General features: G+C 39.8%; 1 protein-coding gene across 2 annotated transcripts in view; it reads left to right on the top strand.

Moving 5' to 3' along the window:
* Nucleotides 1-18,025, top strand: part of MYPN (myopalladin) — a 75,030-nt gene that overhangs the window by 26,662 nt on the left and 30,343 nt on the right. For both annotated transcript variants that reach the window (XM_060286128.1, XM_030862366.2), the window contains 6 exons: nucleotides 3,117-3,231; nucleotides 4,363-4,434; nucleotides 11,122-11,263; nucleotides 13,043-13,066; nucleotides 15,382-15,498; nucleotides 15,982-16,354. In XM_060286128.1, the coding sequence (XP_060142111.1) occupies nucleotides 3,117-3,231; nucleotides 4,363-4,434; nucleotides 11,122-11,263; nucleotides 13,043-13,066; nucleotides 15,382-15,498; nucleotides 15,982-16,354 (843 nt within the window). The remainder of the gene's footprint in view (nucleotides 1-3,116; nucleotides 3,232-4,362; nucleotides 4,435-11,121; nucleotides 11,264-13,042; nucleotides 13,067-15,381; nucleotides 15,499-15,981; nucleotides 16,355-18,025) is intronic.

Here is an 18,025-nt window from a genome sequence, read left to right as displayed (position 1 = left end):
TCAGGTCCTGAGAAAGCTGCTAATTGTTTAGTAGAACTTGAAGAGGGGGGCTCCAGGGTTTGACCTCAAAAAAAAATAAGATTGGGTGGATTTGGAGAAAATGCTATATCTTTTGCTTGTTGCTGCTTAAAAGATTAATTTTAATATTCCCAATATTTTAAAAATGAAGTATCACGTATGAAATATCATCATACTTATATGTAAAGAGTAAAAAACAAATAACTCAGTGGTTAAAAAAAAATTCATGTTTTCTAACTAAATAATAGTATTCAAAATAACACACCGTCTGGTGAACAAAAATTATATGTATGAGTGATCTGGGCAAGACACAGCCTTTTTGCTAAACGATTGTATTGGGTAGTGAACAAAGTTACATTACTTTCCACAACCATTGGTTAAGCACCTCCTCTACACCAGGAACTTCACTAGATGCACTGGGTACTAAGAAAAATCAGATGCTTCCTGCCTTCAAGAGGCTCACAGTCTAGGAGAGGGAAATATATGCATAGCAAATATAGCAAAAGATGTATACCACACATATAGACAGTAAGAGTAATAAAGTGTAATAGACTATGATATAACCGTGTGCAGGGTTTAAGGACTTGGCACAAAGGGCTCTTTATTGGTTGGGGAGGGAAAGAGAGATCAGGAAAGGCTTCACAGAGTTGGTGACCTTGAGCTGGGTCTTAAAAGAGCAGTAGGTGGACACCCCCGAACAAGGGAGGAAAGGGTATTTCGGGAAGAGGAGACTGTGGACAGAAGGCATGGGAACTAGAAACAGACACAACAGCCATCCCTTGAGACTACCTGAAACATGGGCAATGTCTGGAAGACAGGTTAAGGAGCCGATAACTGAATTTGCATATTCTTTCCTCTCCTACAGAAGGCAAGCTCTTAAGGGCAGAAATCATGACTTATTCTTCAAAACGTGGGGGGTATGCCTACTTTGGAATGATAATTTGCTTTTAGCTTTTGTGCACACATGAAAATTCATAACCAGAGTAAATGATTTCTCCCTTTAACTCTCTTCCTTATCATTCTCATGGCTTCAGTTCAGTTCCTCTTTTTTCCTGTCTCTTTATGCCAGTCCCCTCCTTATAGAGTCCCCTCCTTATAGATACTCCAACCTTTTTCTCTTTTACAGTCTCCAAACTACATACAGCCAGTTCAAAGATAATTATGATCTTATCATTTTCCCGACTTAAAAAAATTATTACCTATGGGAAAATAAAAATCAAACACAAAACAAACGACATTTTAAAAAATCTCAACGTGGGCATACAAAGCTTTATTCAATAGAGTATCAACCAGGCTTTCCTGCCCCTCCTCCCCCAATCCCCCACCTCAGGCTCTCTACATGGCTGCCATCTCACTCAAACAATGTGCGGTTCATTTTCACCCCTTCGTTCAAGCTGTTCACTTTGCTAGGAATGACCTATCTTCTCTGCCTGGCAAACTCTTGTTTATCCTTCAAAGCCCAGTCAAGTTCTATAATAAGCTCCTCTGCCATTGCACATACATCGCTCCTTCCTCAAGGCTCTCATAACATGGGTATGAATTAGAGCCTAATGGGTATGAATTTGATATACGAACTTAAATAAGCAAGAAATATCTCATTTGTTCATTTTCTTTAAATCTACTTGTAGTAGTTAGGATTTAGCTCCAGTTGTGTGTAATAGTGACCCCAAATAACAGTAACTTAAATAAGACAAATATTTTTCTCCTTTACATAAAAATATGAATTTGGCTGGTAAAACAGCTCCAAATTCCACCGGGTTCCAGTCTGCTTCCAGCTTTCTGCTTCACCTCATTCTAAGATGTGGCCTCATCTTCTTAGATTGAAAGGAATAAAGGACATACCCTACTCCCCTTTTAAGGTCATCTCTCTTAAATTACATACATCACTATCCTTCATATCCCATGACCAGAAAGTAGGCATGTGGCCACAGCTAGCTTCAATGAAGGTTGGGAAATGCAATCTTTATTTGGAGTAGCTATGTAAAGAAATCAGGGATTCTAACATTGTAGAAGAAGAAGACAGATGCTTCAGGAACACTGATAGCCTCTACACCATCAAATGATTCTGCTTCTGAGATTCCATCCTACCTGGCTCTGGGAAAAAATTCAATCAGTCATTATTGGGTGTCCCTTTCCCCCTCCAAATCTGTGCAAAGATTCCCGGGATATAGCAGATATAGAGATGTAGATATATAGATTGATATTAAACACTGCTCTAAGCATCTTACATGAATTACCTTACTTAACCCTCACAAAAACCCTATGAGGTAAGAGTTATTATTTCCTCATTTTAGAGATGAGAAAGCTGAGGCAGAGAGAGGTAACATCTAGACAAAAGGAAAGCCCATCCTGTCATCGGTCATCTATCCCCACAGGTTATGGGTGAGAGGCCCATGTCCCAGATCTCAAGGTCCCTTCAAGTCTAGTGCTTTGTTTCTTCCTGATATGTTTGGGTACTGATATCTTTAGCAAGATTGGGAGCCTTTAATCAAGGGATTGTCGTCCCCTCTGGACTCAGGTTCTCCCTCTTGTTAGGTTCTCTGGCAAGATCCCTGGACCTCTCTCTTCCCCACAACAAAACTGAAATAATCTACCCTCTGCAGCCTTCTCAAGAATACTTTCTGGCTCCCTTGCCCTTCAAACAATCTCTTTAATTTAATTTGTGTAAACCTGAAGAGCTCATTGACTCAGGCTATTTCTGCTTTTTGCCATGCCAGAATCCCAGAAGCAAAGATTTACAAAGCCTGGCCTCCTACTTGAAATAGGAGGGGGAGGGAAAACACAGAGGGCAAAACCAAAACAGATCTCAAACAATCTTCTGCACATGCTCTGTCACAGCACTTGTCTTGAATCTCAGTGAGTTGAGAATATGCTGGAGTCCCCAGCTCTGCCAACAGCAGCTAACTCAAGGACAGAACTGGCGTCTTATGATCTTCCTGTTTACACTGCCTAACAAAGTGTGTAGCAAAGCCCTCAGTAAATGTTTGTGTAATATTGTTGAACGAAGATTTCTGTAAGCATTTCTGAAAGCTTTGCTGAAAGGATTTTCACAACGATGATAGGTCTGTTTTATAATCTATATTTTAATCACTTCTCAGAATCCAGAAGCCAAGTGAGGTGTCATCCCCTCCCACTACTTCTGCAGCCATTCCTTCAGCAGTACCCCAAGCCCAGCCTGTGGTGGCCCAGCCCAGTGTGTCAGCCGTTCAGCAGGTACAAGGGTCTAAGTGAGACACAAGCGCCATGGATTGTGACAGGCAGGCACTGTGACCATGACCATCTTGTATGGCATGATCATGTTCTCCTCTGTTGCAACTTCATAATGACCTTGGGCAACACACTTCTATAGTCATGATAATCACTTTGTGTTTCTGATGTACAATATCAGTAGTTCCCCCGGCTTTGGGAACATATTCTCTAACTTCATAGGCAAATTTCATAGCAAAAGAAACTCTACAAAGTAGTCTCTGATATTCCAGCTTTATGAAGGGCATTGACTACATATACAATGAGCTGCCAGCTCTCACACTGGCCCAAGACACTCTGTATCATGAAACTGAGTTTCATGGAGCTATTAAAAAAAAAAAATTCTACTTTCTAAGATAGAGCAACCATGAAATTAATTTTTAGAAAACCTCAAAGTCTCTCATCCTTCAAGTTAACAATGATGATGATGATAAGAGTGATGCTTATTGTAAAAACATTTTTAAAATACAGAAAGTATATTAAGTAAAAACTTTAGTCAAGGTTCGACTCCTCTGCCCCCACTCTTCAGAGGTACCTCCTGTTAGTAATTTCTAGCAGATAGTTCCAGGCATTTTCTATGCATATCTATAAATGTATATTATGCATATACTTTAAAAATATGAAATCATACTAATAGAAACATACTTATAATGTGTTATTGATATATTTAAATATAAATATTGATGTATATAAAGATCTACAACCTTTAAAAAAGTTTTTAAAGTACTTATCTGACCCATTTAGTAATGCAGAGGGGTCACATTTTAGTTCTAATTCAGTAGTTTTAAAACTGATCTGTGGAGCCTCAGGGGTCTATGGAACCTCTTCAGGGGGTTAGGGTTCATTACATAGCTCTATATGTGAGGGGGTGGGGATGGCCAGCACGTATTTACGGCCACCATGACCTAGAAAGAAATACAATCAGTTCAGCATGAAATTTCATGTCTGCAATTCAGACTTAGAAAACGTCAGTCTTTGGTTTTAGATTAATTTCATACACCAAATTCTTTAGCTGCATTATACCTATCTATCATCTGTCTACCTACCTATCTGATAATCCCAGTGACAATGAATCTATTGTTGGTTCCCTTCTAACAGTGTCAGAGCCCTCCCAACTATCTGCAAGGATTGGATGGAAAACCTATCATTGCAGCTCCTGTGTTTACAAAGGTAATCAAACTATAACTTCTTTCTGTCAAGGCTTTAAACACACCACAATACCCAAACAAAGTTGTAGGATTCAAAATTCACTGATTTTATCTCAGGATTTTGGTCTCTTATAAGTACAGGATAGGATTTGGGGTTTTGTGGTAGCTGTTACCATGTCGCTCCAAGTTGCAGATTTCTAATATTAGTTTGTGTAATAAGGGAAAGGTCATCCCCACTCATCACATTGATCTCTGTGGCCATCCTATTGCTTTTAAACACAGTAGCCACACCTAGGGGTCAGGTGATACACTTCTAGGCACTTACTATCCAAGGGTTTCTCTGGATGTCTTTGGTATTCAAGGAGATGGAGTTACATGCTCTTAAGAAGCTTAATACAAAGCCTCACTCTAGAACAAAGAGCTTTCTTTTTCTAATCCATGGTATCAACTACTGTGGTGGCATCAAATTCTGAGTCTCATAATCTTTGTATTTAGAACTGGAAATTTTACTCAGGCACTTTCATTTACAAATGAAAAAACCAAGGGAGGGCCAAGGAGATTAAACAATGTATCCAATGTCACAGAACTAGCAAGTGGCCGAATCAGGACTAGAAACAAGTTGTCCCAATTCTGTCTACTGTTCTTTCCCTTATATAACATAGACTTAGTTTATATGTTGCCCAGGACAATAAACTCAAAGGTGCAAAACTGAGTCATATTGGATTTGTTTTGGTATTATGAAAACCACATGGATGGAGTCTATGCCTGGATTTACAGTTTATTGTTTGTAATGAATACCAAACTTAAGCCCAAAGAAATTTTATCCACTCAGAAGTATGATTTAGAGGAATGGTTCTCAATCAGGGTTAATTTTGTCCCTCGAAGGACATTTGGCAATGTCTGGAGACATTTTTTTGATTTTCACAACAGGGGGCTGGCATCCAGAGATACTGTTAAATATCTTGTAATACACGGGATGACAGCCTCCTGCAACAAAGAATTATCCAGCCCAAACTGTCAATTAGTCCTGGGGTGAGAAATCATGCTATAGAGCAAAGTGGAAAAAAAAAAAAAATGTCTTTTCCAATGCGTACTGATCCTAAAAGTATTGCTAAATTCACAACTTCCACAGAAACATCCATTTTAGTGACGTTCCACCATATCAGCTCATCCAAGATGGTTTTCCAAAATCAAGCAGAGTCTAAGAGTGAGACATGTTTATCCATAACTGTATCAGGTTGGCAAACATTCTTATGTGAAACAAGATGCCTCTCAATTTTTCAGGTTTGTCTCTTGTAACCGCTTTCGGAATTTAAGTTTTGCTATTCTCAAAGACTTGAAGTAGGAAAGCAACATGTTGTGATTTGGTGAATACCAGACTTGGATGAAGAGTTATAAGTGGACCTGTGTGTGTGTGCGTGCACGGGCGCGCGCGTGTGTGTGTAATGTAGCTAACAGAGCTACCCCTAAGTGTCTCCTAGTTCACTGCTAAGTCACCTAGCCTTAAAACAGAGCTTTAAATGCCGAGAAATCAGGACACTTTAATTTGTCGTGCCTATTTGTCAGGCAATGCTGACTCTTCAAAGGCAACTAAATCACAGAATAATTTATACCCAGTCCCAAACTGACATCTCCTCCACTCGTCTCCTCAACACCATCTGCCCAGCTAGACAGCAAAGAGGTGTCCTTATCTCCCTCCACACTTTCAAATATTTTTGGGTGCTCTACATCACCTGGTACATGCCTCTGGTACAACATTTAGCACAATAATAAAGATGTTTAGTTTTCTGTCTCTCCCAAGCGCCTTGAAGGCTATCTCTAATATCTACATAGGAGTCCATAATGGTTATAATAGGTCCAAAGCCATTTTTGTCATTCTGAAAAGCCTAACAGGACTTTAAAACCTATTCTTTACATTTAATTTTCATGGACTGGTTAGCCTCAACTTTAGCTGCTTTTGTGTGGTGACTGATTACCTCCCTCTAATTAGACGCTCTGATTTGCAGATACCTATATGCCTTTGATGAATAAAAATGGGGAAGATAATTAGTCATTAGTATATGTTGTTAATTAGATACATCTCCAAAAACATTAGATCCATGGTGGGAAAACAGTCCCTAGTACAGGGACTCAAACTCCGGTGAGGCTTTCTCAGCCCTCGGGAAGTGTGCTTTTGCCTCCATAAATGGGATCAGGGTTGTTCAGACGTAGGGCACTAGCATAGGCCGTGGCTCAGATTCCAGAGGGACTTATCAGCAATGCTGTGCTTGCATTAGTTTCCATGAGTGAGGGTAGGATTGAGGTCATCGTCACTGCCAGTGACATTAGAAAATTTCTGAGTCAGAGCCACTGATGGTGGTAATCACGTGGCACAGGCCCTGATAACTGATCACTGGCATATGTTTGTTCAGGTTATTCCTTGCTCTGTTTACTTCTTTAGGGACTTCTGGCATTCCAATCCCTATGACTCACTTTCTATACTGCCCAACAATTATTTCTCTGCCAATAATGGCAAGAAGCCATTCTTTTGAAAGCAACGATTAGAGAGCAGAGTTTTATTTAACTCCTTGTACCTCCTTTGGTGATAGGGAAGTACTGGTATTATCTTCTTTTTAAAGAAGGTTAAAATGAAAATGAGGGTTGCCCAGCAAAACAGTGGTAGAGTTTGAAAGAAGTCTGGGGTCCCATGTGCTAATTCACTGCTCTACCTATAGAGGATACCTATATTTTTAAAATATTTTATGGAGATAGACTATCCTCCATCCTCTATACAGTATCAAAAACTTTCACTCTGTTTATGGGGGGAAAACAGTGCTCACACTCCTTGAGTGTGAAGGGAGGTAGATGATCAAATTAGAATCTTACTCCTATCACTGTTCCCACTCCAACAGCAGCTGCTCTGGCAGGCTTTCAAGGCTGCAGCCCTGGCTCCAGCTGCTTCAGCAGTAATTTGAAGAGTGCAAGGGGGCAGGGGAAGTGAGAATTTGAGGAACGGCACTTCATTATATAATAGCTGAGGCAGGAAACCCTGAAATGACAGGTACAGTGGTTGGCCCTAGATTCCTGAAGATTACATGGGCCCCTGTCCACAACCTGACAATTCCAGAGACTTCTCTGATTTAACTGTTGCACTGGGCACCTGTGACAATATAGGGGCAAAAAGGTCTTCAATCAAACGGTTCTTTATCAGTAAAAACTGCTGTGATCCAACTCCGGTCTAAAAGCACTATAACATTCACTTCCAGCATCTCCCAAGGTGCAAAAATAGCAACTAGATTTAAAAAAAGAATAAAGTGACAATATGAACCTTACAGCTGATATCTTTTAACCAATAAGGGAGATGCCTTTTCTCAAGGATGTCCCTGCATTATATCTGTGGGTATAGGTCTTACTAAGCAAGAACTGTGTCCTTTCAACTCACATTTACAGCACCTGGCACAGAGCTTGGCACAAAGCGGGAACATAATTATATTTATTCTGTGGTGAACTGCTTCCATTTCAGCTAAGAAGGAATTATTGCTTTTATCACTTTGTGGCTTCAGAGTGTTGTTAGGAGTAGAGAAAAAATCCAACGTCAAATGGCCGTGGAAGACATGCTTCTCAAGTCTCTGTGTTGTCAAGTCATCCTACAAAGAATGTCTTCCTGGATGGTCAGTATGGTGATGACACACAAGACAGATTTGCACTTTGGATACTGTTTACTGCAGGAGGTTGCAGACTTTTCATTATAGGGACTTCAGTTCAGATCCATAATTCCTAGTTAAGACTAACTTAATCTTAGCTAGTTGGGGAATGTTTCATGTCTTATTCGTCTTCAGTGAAGTCAAGATAAATATGATCAAGTCTTACACAATGTGCCATTAGTAACAGCCTAAGACCTACTGCTGTGTTGAACACGGCCCCATCTAAACTATGTTCAAATGGTGTAACTGGTTTGGACCGGATGTGCAGCAATGTGAGCCGATTTCTTCTTATGAGACTTTTGTAGAAAAGCACAGTTTTCAGCAGTAACAACTATCATTGTCCTTCAAATTATGACCTTCAACAACCCTTTCTAAGTGCCTTGTAAGATGACCCCTGGCAACTCCTTTACTGAGTATTGACGGTGTATCACACTGGAATGAGCTTCCATCTCATATCACAGTCCCTTAGCTGGCATATTCTAGAACTATAGTATCTCAGGTATCTGGCTAGACTCTCCAATAGAACACAGGTTTTGGCCTTCAATTTCAAGTGAATAATTACAACCAACTAATGTTGGTCTCAACTGTAACATATTCTCTCAAGGAGGTCCTTTTGCAAGCAGGACCTTGGTGTAACCTCTGCAGATTGAGAATTGGTTCATATATCTGAACCTCAAGCCATGTCAGAATGTAGATTGACCTCATTCTGCTTACATCTATTAATTATTTATTTATTTATTTTTACGGTACTCGGGCCTCTCACTGTTGTGGCCTCTCCCGTTGCGGAGCACAGGCTCCTGACGCACAGGCTCAGCGGCCATGGCTCTAGGGCCCAGCCAATCCGCGGCATGTGGGATCTTCCTGGACCGGGGCACGAACCCGTGTCCCCTGCATCGGCAGGCGGACTCTCAACCACTGCGCCACCAGGGAAGCCCTACATCCATTTTTTAAATGTGCCATATTTTATTCATTCAATCCCTTCTGCCACCACCACTTTTTTTGCTTTGGTTTTCTTATTTGTTTGCCTCAAGAAGGAACGAAACTCCATTATGTATGAATCCCAGGGAGATGTCTGACTGTCATTAAAGTTTTCAATGGGCCCCCAAAACTACCATCTTAGCACAGAATTTGCTCAGATGTCAGGGTGGAGGGCATATTCACCAGCTTGCCAGGAGCACCCAAGACTCATTGATGCTCCCTGCTTACTGAGAACATTCCATTCTTATCACTAGAAGCTATTGTTTTGGGGTAGACAAGGAATAACCAGGTTTTTAATCAAATAGTTCCTTATTACTTCAACAACCACTCTGTGAAAATCACAGACTGAATTCCTTCAGCAAACAAATTTGGGAATGCAAAAAAAGAACAAAACACTAACTCCAAACTATAGCGCCCCCTGGCCGTCACAATATCAACTAACACATCCTTCTGAGGTAAAAGTCTCCTACTACAGCTAAAGCCATGTGGTTAAACCCACCCCAGTATTCCTAAAATAAACGCCATAAATATGATAGGTCTAAGCACAAAATATCATATATTGTTAAGAGCTATAAACAATCACAAGATATTTGTAAGAGTAAATGACAAAAGCAAAAAAACTACTGGCCTTCCCCTTCTCCAAAGCAAGAGCCAATATGTCCTAAATACAGACCCCAAAATTGTAATAATGGGAAAGCCTTGCAGCATTTGTTGCTGATAGAGCTTGTAGAGAAAGTTAATCACAACCTTTCCATGTTTATCATCTTTAGGCCTATATTAAAAATAAAAATGTGCCCACATATATGCCAAAGGAGCATTTCATAATCAAATGAAGTACCAACTACACAAACGTATGTGTGACTTTAAGCTCACAAATCATGATGAGTGAAAGATAAGTTGTGAAAGGAAAATGTGAGTTCCATTCTCCCATAGCATCTATTATAGAATATACCGATATTTTACAATGGAAAGTGATTTTTGTGAACTTTTTTGGGGGGAAGCGTGAAAGAGCATTTAACAATGCCTTCACAAAATTATGACATATTTTACCACGACCTAAGACTCCACATGTGACAATGATTTCATAGAGATTGTCATTGTTTACCTCCCTCAACAGACATCGAGGCTATCCTGTGAAGAACACATAAGGAAAAGAAAATAGCAAAACAAACGTCAATTTCCAGGACTACAGAAAGTAGGCAAGGCAAAGCCAAGAAAATAGTCACTTAGGCCACAGAGATAGTCCACCTTGTGGAACAGTCTTGTGTGGAAAAATATACATTACTCCCATACTGAATACACCTAGTAGGTATTCACTGCAGATTTTTAAAATTGTTATTATTTCTGAAAACCAAACTCTACTTGGGCATTTTCTTAAAGGAAGCAGAATTACTTTACCAAATATTAGTATTTTTGCAAACCCTCAAAATGTTTCACCTAGTATTCAATAAATTTTTCTGGCACTGCAACAGAGAGGAAAAGGAAGAAGCTAGTGAGGAAAAAGCTTCCTATGCACTCAGATGATTCTGTCTTTAAAAACAGATTCAGGGACTTCCCTGATGGCCCAGTGGTTGAGAATCTGCCTGCCAATGCAGGGGACACAGGTTCGAGCCCTGGTCCGGGAAGATCCCATATGCCGCGGAATAACTGGGCCCGTGCACCACAACTACTGAGCGTGTGCTCTGGAGCCCACAGGCCACAACTACTGAGCCCACATGCCACAACTACTGGAGCCCGTGCTCTGCAACAAGAGAAGTCACCGCAGTGAGAAGCCCGCGCACCGCAGTGAAGAATAGCCCCCGCTCGCCGCAACTAGAGAAAGCCTGTACGCAGCAAGGAAGACCCAATGCAGCCAAAAATAAATAAATTAATTAATTTAAAAAAAATAGATTCAATGTGCATCCAGAGAGTTGAAGCTGCTGGAAATGTACAAGATATGGAGAAAATCCAAATATGGAGGCAATGGTATCTTTTTCGAAAATTCAGCACTGGGAGTAGATTCCAAAAATATATACTTTTTGGTTCTAACAATACTCTTCTCATTACAGATGTTACAAAATTTATCAGCCTCTGAGGGTCAGCTAGTTGTCTTTGAATGCAGAGTAAAAGGAGCTCCATCTCCTAGAGTTGAGTGGTATAGAGAAGGGACCTTGATAGAAGATTCTCCAGATTTTAGAATTTTACAGAAAAGTAAGTTGGTGCTTTAAAATTATTTTTCTGATAATTTTTATAGATTTATTGTATACATTTATTTTTATAACTTTTAACAACTAATTAAAATGTAATAAAAAGAATAAAATAAAAAACACTTATACTCCACCAAACTAAACCCTATTATTAATATTTTGGTATATATTCTCCAAAAATTTTTCCATGCATATATTTTCTTTAAATAAAAATAAATTTTTTTTGTAAATTGATTTTTTCACTCAACATTTCATGAACATCTTTCCATATTAATATAGCACTTTTTTACTTTTAAAAGTAAGTTGATACAATCAATTTCATATTTACTTACTCTCCTATTGTTGAAAATGTAGACTGTCCACAAATTTTTACTATTAGAAACTATATTTCAAAGCTTGTTAACAGAGAAGATCTTTGTGAATATCTATGAATAAATCTGAGTACTAGAATTGCTACTGTAAATTCACATTTTTTTAGGCTTTTAATATAAATCATCAAAATGCCATCCAAAAAGGTTGAACTAAATTTAGGATGATTATATAATTGATGATCTAACCTGGGACACCTTGGGGAGTAACAGAGGGTGCTAGTAATCATTACACAGAGATCCCAGGAATAAACCAGATCATCCCAGTTGAACTGGGACACATGCTGTTTCAATTACATTCTACTACAACCAGCAACATATGGGAACTTCTTTTGTCTTATACCTTCACTATCAATGGGTATTAAACAGTTTTTAAATCTTCACTAATTTTATAGGTCCCAAATGGGAATACTTGTTTTAATCTGCTCTTCACTAATGAGATGTGGAAAGGAACTTTTTTTTCCTATTTATTGGGTCTTTGAATTTACTTTAAAATTACCTATTATATCCTTTGTTCATTGTTTATTGAGGTTTTACTCTTTTTATTGTAAGAATTATTTATATATCCAAGCGGTTAATTCTTCTTTTCTTGTCATGCAGTGCTTTCACCTTGACCCATTTCAGTCGTAAAATATGTTGAAAATTATTTGCTTCTTGGTTAATTTGTTTCTGCCTATCACAGAATAGATATATGAATCAAACTACTATCAGATTTAACAACAATGATATATTCTGAATAGCAGCAACAATGATATATTCTGAATACCATTTAAGCTGAGGCAAAAAACCTCCACTAGTTCTATCAGTGTAGAAGAATGTAACTAAATTCAACAACTATTCCTTGAGTGCCTGCAATTCTATAAACCTTAGTTGAGCACCTGTTTTCAGTACCAAGTGGGCACCTTCAGGAATGCCAAAGAATTTTAAGACAAAGAACTGCTCCTGAGGAACCTGTCATCTATCCTGAGGCTCTTAATATTAGAAACCTTAGGGCAGGAGGTCTACGCTACATTATATCAGGATGTGAGAGCCCAAAGCCAAGAATGATCTCTCAGTCTTCACAAACTTTTTCAGGTCAGGCTGAATGGGTACAATAAAAGCAAGTCATCCTGAATCCCAACTAATTCAGTAACTTTTCCTCACCTAAGGTTTATGTGTCCCAAGTGGAACCCAAGTATGTCCCAAGATACAGCCACATCATTTAGTTAGCAGCTCTCTTGCTGCCCTTCTGTGATAATGATCCTATCCCTGTCAAGGTCATTGGTGCTTAGGTCATTTTACTTAAAATTTACAGATTAGCCTCGTCAAATTACTCATGAGTATGCAAAAGACACTTCTATAGGAAGCTTCTGATAAAAATATCACCTCTCAGTAAAATAAATGCTCAGAATCTTTTAATTTTTTTTTTCTTTTAGAACCTCGATCCATGGCAGAGCCAGGTAAAGATCATTTTAACTTTAATTTCATTTGTATGTGATCCGTGACTTGAAATATATAATAAACATATTGAAATTACACTGTTGTCAAGAAAAAAAGTTTTACAAAGAAGATGGAAGCCAACTCTAGCTACGACTGTAGGAGAAGGAAAGGCAAGCATGTGCAAGTTTGGAATATATATTCAATAGCTAATGTGAATGCAGTTAGTTCTGCGTTGTTGAGGAATGTTTCTTAGGAATATTTTCCCTCTTCCATTGGCCCCTACTCAAGACCTCCTTAAACTGGGCAGAGCAATTTCCATGATGCTATCAATTCCAATTCCACAGCCTACGTATCTCAAAAGTTATGCATCAGATTTTGAAATTCACAGAATCAATAAAATGTTTATGATGTTATTTGATTTGGTTGGGAGGATATTAAGATGACACATGGAAGCTCTTACCTCTAGAAAATACAAGTTGCTCACAAAACACAGCATAAACATCTGAATGTCCTCTCTATCATCACCCTGAAAAATAAGATTGTATTTGTGCCCATGGGTAAGAGTGATGGTTTGGAATTTCATTATTATAATTCTTGCTTCTGAAAACTGAATGGAAAGGCATTCTCGATGTAGACATTGAATATCCATGTTGCATAACCCTACACTAGGCCCTTGGGGATACAGTAAAGACCAGAGTGCTCTGGCTCTAGCATTGCTTGTAGTGGAGAAGCATTTTTCCCTTTGAAAATATTTCAGGCTTTTGATACTTTCAACCAAAGCAAGCTTTTTCACTAGGCAGTCTCATACAGAAAATAGTTTCAGAGTCACCCAAAAGGGGTCCCTGCTCAAAACAAGCCCCAGCTCCATGATCTAAAATTTCATGTTCAGAGAGTTCTTCTTTCCACCTTGGATAAAGCAAATACCCTTTGGAGACAGAATACTATATCTTATCAGGCAGGTATAGTGTAGTATGAATGAATTTATCAGATCATTTTCCGAATGCAGGTTGCTGAAAGATGAGAGTGCAAATGTTTGGGAAGGGAACAGAGAGAAGGAAGCATAAGACTCACAGAAAGGACATAGAGGTACCAAAACCAGACTTTGCCTCTCCATCATTTAGGATTCTTTGGGCAGCACGTAAACAAGACCTAACCAAAAATGGCTTAATCAACGTGAAAAATGTATCTTGTTACATAGCATGATGCCCTAAGAAATGGTAGTCTTGAGATTGGTTAATTTAGCATCTCAGAGATCATCAGGGGCCAAGCTTTTTATTTTTTTCTCCCCGTTCTGTCATCTTCAGAGTTTCCTCTTAGACTGGTTCTACTCATATACCCAAGACGGCTGCCACAGTTCTAGGTATTACATGCAGATGACAACATCCAAAAGCAAAAATTGGGAAAAACGCTCTCTTTTGCCCCTTTTAAAAGGCAAGAAAAACTTACCCAGAAACTCCCAGGAGATTTTCCCTAATATCTTATTGACCAGAATTGTGTGTCACATGCTACCACCTTAGCAAGAATAGAATGGTAGGGCTTCCCTCGTGGCGCAGTTGTTGAGAGTCCGCCTGCCGAGGTAAGAGACACGGGTTCGTGCCCCGGTCCGGGAAAATCCCACATGCCGCGGAGCGGCTGGGCCCATGAGCCGTGGTCGCTGAGCCTGCGCGTCCGCTCCGCCAACAAGAGAAGCCACAACAGTGAGAGGCCCGCGTACTGCAAAAAAAAAAAAAAAAGAATAGAGTGGTATTTCACACAGACCTATTTTTGCTTTAAATCCTAATTTGTTTTTGTGATTTTTAAGCTCATTGTTTCTTGGTCCTTTTTTTTTTTTTTTTTCTTTGGTACGCGGGCCTCTCACTGTTGTGGCCTCTCCCGTTGCGGAGCACAGGCTCCGGACGCGCAGGCTCAGTGGCCATGGCTCACGGGCCCAGACGCTCCACGGCATGTGGGATCTTCCTGGACCGGGGCACGAACCCGTGTCCCCTGCATCAGCAGGCGGACTCTCAACCACTGCGCCACCAGGGAAGCCCTCTTGGTCCTATTTTTGACATCTGGACTGATGACATAAAAACAGATAATCTGCAAATCCATAATATACATTATATTATCATTAAATCCTCTTGTTGATTGTCTGCATGGAGTTATTCATTTTACTTCCTTTGGCTCATTTACTATGCTAATCAGTCAATTCAATCAAATAATTGGACTAAGTGTTTTCAAACAATTAATATAATCGGCTTCTTCTATTGACTTTTATAGAATCACCATCTAATATCAGAAAATTCCATAATTCCATTGCCATAAATAAGTAACCATTCTGCTTTATTGGCTTTAGAGGAGATCTGTACTTTGGTCATTGCTGAGGTATTTGCAGAAGACTCTGGGTGCTTCACCTGTACTGCAAGCAATAAATACGGCACAGTGTCAAGCATTGCACAGCTAGATGTAAGAGGTAAGGGCTCTTTCAATGCCAGAAGAGTTTAGTCTATGACTTTGATTATGAGTACGGACAATGTATATTACCCTCTCTTACTGCTTTTCATATGAAGCTAGCTTGGCTCTCCTAAAATTTTTTGAATTACTGAGGAAAGTGTCCTTGAACAGAATCCAGTTTTCAATTTCTCATTGCATTTATCACCACCACCCCAGTTATCCTGCTGTTATTTATTATACTCCCTAAGAAAACATCTCCTTGATCTTACCTAAACTTCCAAAATTCTTTCCAAAATGGTACTTAGATTTTTTTAGTTTTGTTTTTGTTTTTCCTGTATCCTTACCATTCTTTAATGTCCCAGATTGTGTTTTCTGTTTTTGACAAGCATTTCCATTAGCACATTTTGCCTGGGTTGGATACATGCCCTGTCTCAGGGTTATAATCCTATCTCAGTCTTGTTGAGTAAGGCTAACATCTCAGGTCTTGTTATCATCCTTTCAGGAAATGAAGACCCCAGAAACAATGGGTCTCTTCACTCAGTCAACTCTACCACCAACCTGGCTGTTATTGAGCAACAGTCATCCCCACCCAACCCAGAGCCTCCTTCTGTGGAACAACTCCCTAAACCCAAACTGGAAGGCGTTCTGGTGAATCACAACGAGCCCCGGTCCAGCTCAAGGATCGGGCTCCGTGTCCACTTCAACCTGCCTGAAGATGACAAAGGAAGTGAAGCATCCTCTGAGGGTGGCATGGTGACCACCAACCAGACCAGGCCTGATTCCTTCCAGGAGAGATTCAATGGACAGTCAGCAAAAATCCCTGAGCCTTCCTCGCCCGTCAAAGAGCCCCCTCCGGTTCTGGCCAAACCCAAACTGTAAGTAAAAATTAGAATGGATAACCAAGAGTGCCTGTGACCTTCTCTGACTCTGCCCTTCTTAAAAATGATGGAGCTAAAAAGGGAAATGATGAAATGAGAAAACACACATTAAATGCTTTGCAAATCATAATCCTTACATCAGTGTAAGTGTACTATCACTTTCATCCTTACTATTCATATTCTACCTCCAAGAAATGTTACTCCTAAACTAGCTCAAAAAGATGTTTGTCTAACATTAGAGGGCTCCAGGTGAAGCACTTCTACACTCTTCTTATAAAGCCCTTTCTCATGTCTAATAATCTTTACGGTGTGAAATTTCATCTTTCTATTCCCCATTTCTGCTTTAAGTTTTTGTAGTCATTATAGAAAAGATACCTAGTATTTTTTAGTTAGTTCCTTGATATGGCTAGATATGCTGTAGTAACCACAGGCTTCATATAAATGTAATGGGTTGAAATTACAAAGGAAGTGAAGCATCCGCTAAGGGTGGCATGGTGACCACCAACCAGAGTCACCTCAGGAGTCTGATGCAGTTTCACCCAAACTCTCCAGAGAGCACCCATCAGAGTCATGTTGCAATATTTAATGTGCATCCATAGGATACTACTATTATGTTCTGTTTGATCCACAAAGTGATAAAAATTACATTTATACCTACATAAACCTTTAAATATCAACAATAAAATCTACAGTAATAGCACTCCTATCATGTGTTTCTCAGTGCTGACATTCATTGGAAGCAGTTCATGTTGCTTAGTTTTATATTTTTCTCACTAACACACAAGGTGAAATTCTGGGCATAAAATTAATTGTTACAAAACATGCGGGTCACATCCAGAAATATCTCTGTCCCCTCAAAGTTCTGCCAGTTACAGGAAATAGGAATCTACTTAAAGTAAGAAGAAGGGAAGAGGTTATTGTAGGGATATAAGCAGCAATGGGCAACCAAACACAGCCAGGTCCTGCACAGAGAAGGAGAAGCAGGGAGTTAAGAGCTAGGATCACATACATGGTCAGTCCAGCCTCTGTCCCCTGCTCACACTCCGTCTTGAGCACCTCCTTGTTTCCTCTTTGCATATCCACTCTACTCTTCTCTCTTGGAAGACTCATCAATTCATATCTGGCCCATGATGGCATGTCTTGTCACGATTTGTGTCAAGTTCCACTGCTAACTAAATCGTGCTCAGCAGCTCAATTCCAAATACCGATCAGCCCAGCCTCGTCAGGGGCAGAGCATTTACATTTGGAGGGAAGAAGAGTCAAATGGATCAAATCAGAACTGTGTGTGAAGGCAGTTCGCAGAGAAGGGAGTTGTGAGAACAGGTAACCCCAAACAATCAATTGCCTCCTTTGTAGGGCCTCCTCTTACCCAGGGACTGTTTGGGGGCTATTAGGTATGTCAGTTAGGATGAGGTTTAGCTTCACGTTGCGGAAAGCCCAAACTAATGGTGAGTTAAACATATGAGGGTTTAGTTTTCTCTCAAATAAAGGAATTAGATGGGCAGTCTCAGGCTGTTATGATGGCTCCGTAGTCACTAAGAACCCAGTCTCCTGCTCTGCCATCTTTAGCCCTGGCTTCTTCTCCAAGTGCCCTCCAAGATGGCTGATGGTGGTCTAGTCATCCTGTCTGTATTCCAAGCAGCAGAAAAGGCACAGTGGTAGAAGTCC

This window comes from Globicephala melas, chromosome 16 (assembly GCF_963455315.2).
Source record: "Globicephala melas chromosome 16, mGloMel1.2, whole genome shotgun sequence".
NCBI classification, from domain to species: domain Eukaryota; kingdom Metazoa; phylum Chordata; class Mammalia; order Artiodactyla; family Delphinidae; genus Globicephala; species Globicephala melas.
The sequence above is the reverse complement of the archived record's forward strand: the minus strand, read 5'-3'. Positions and strand labels throughout refer to the sequence as shown.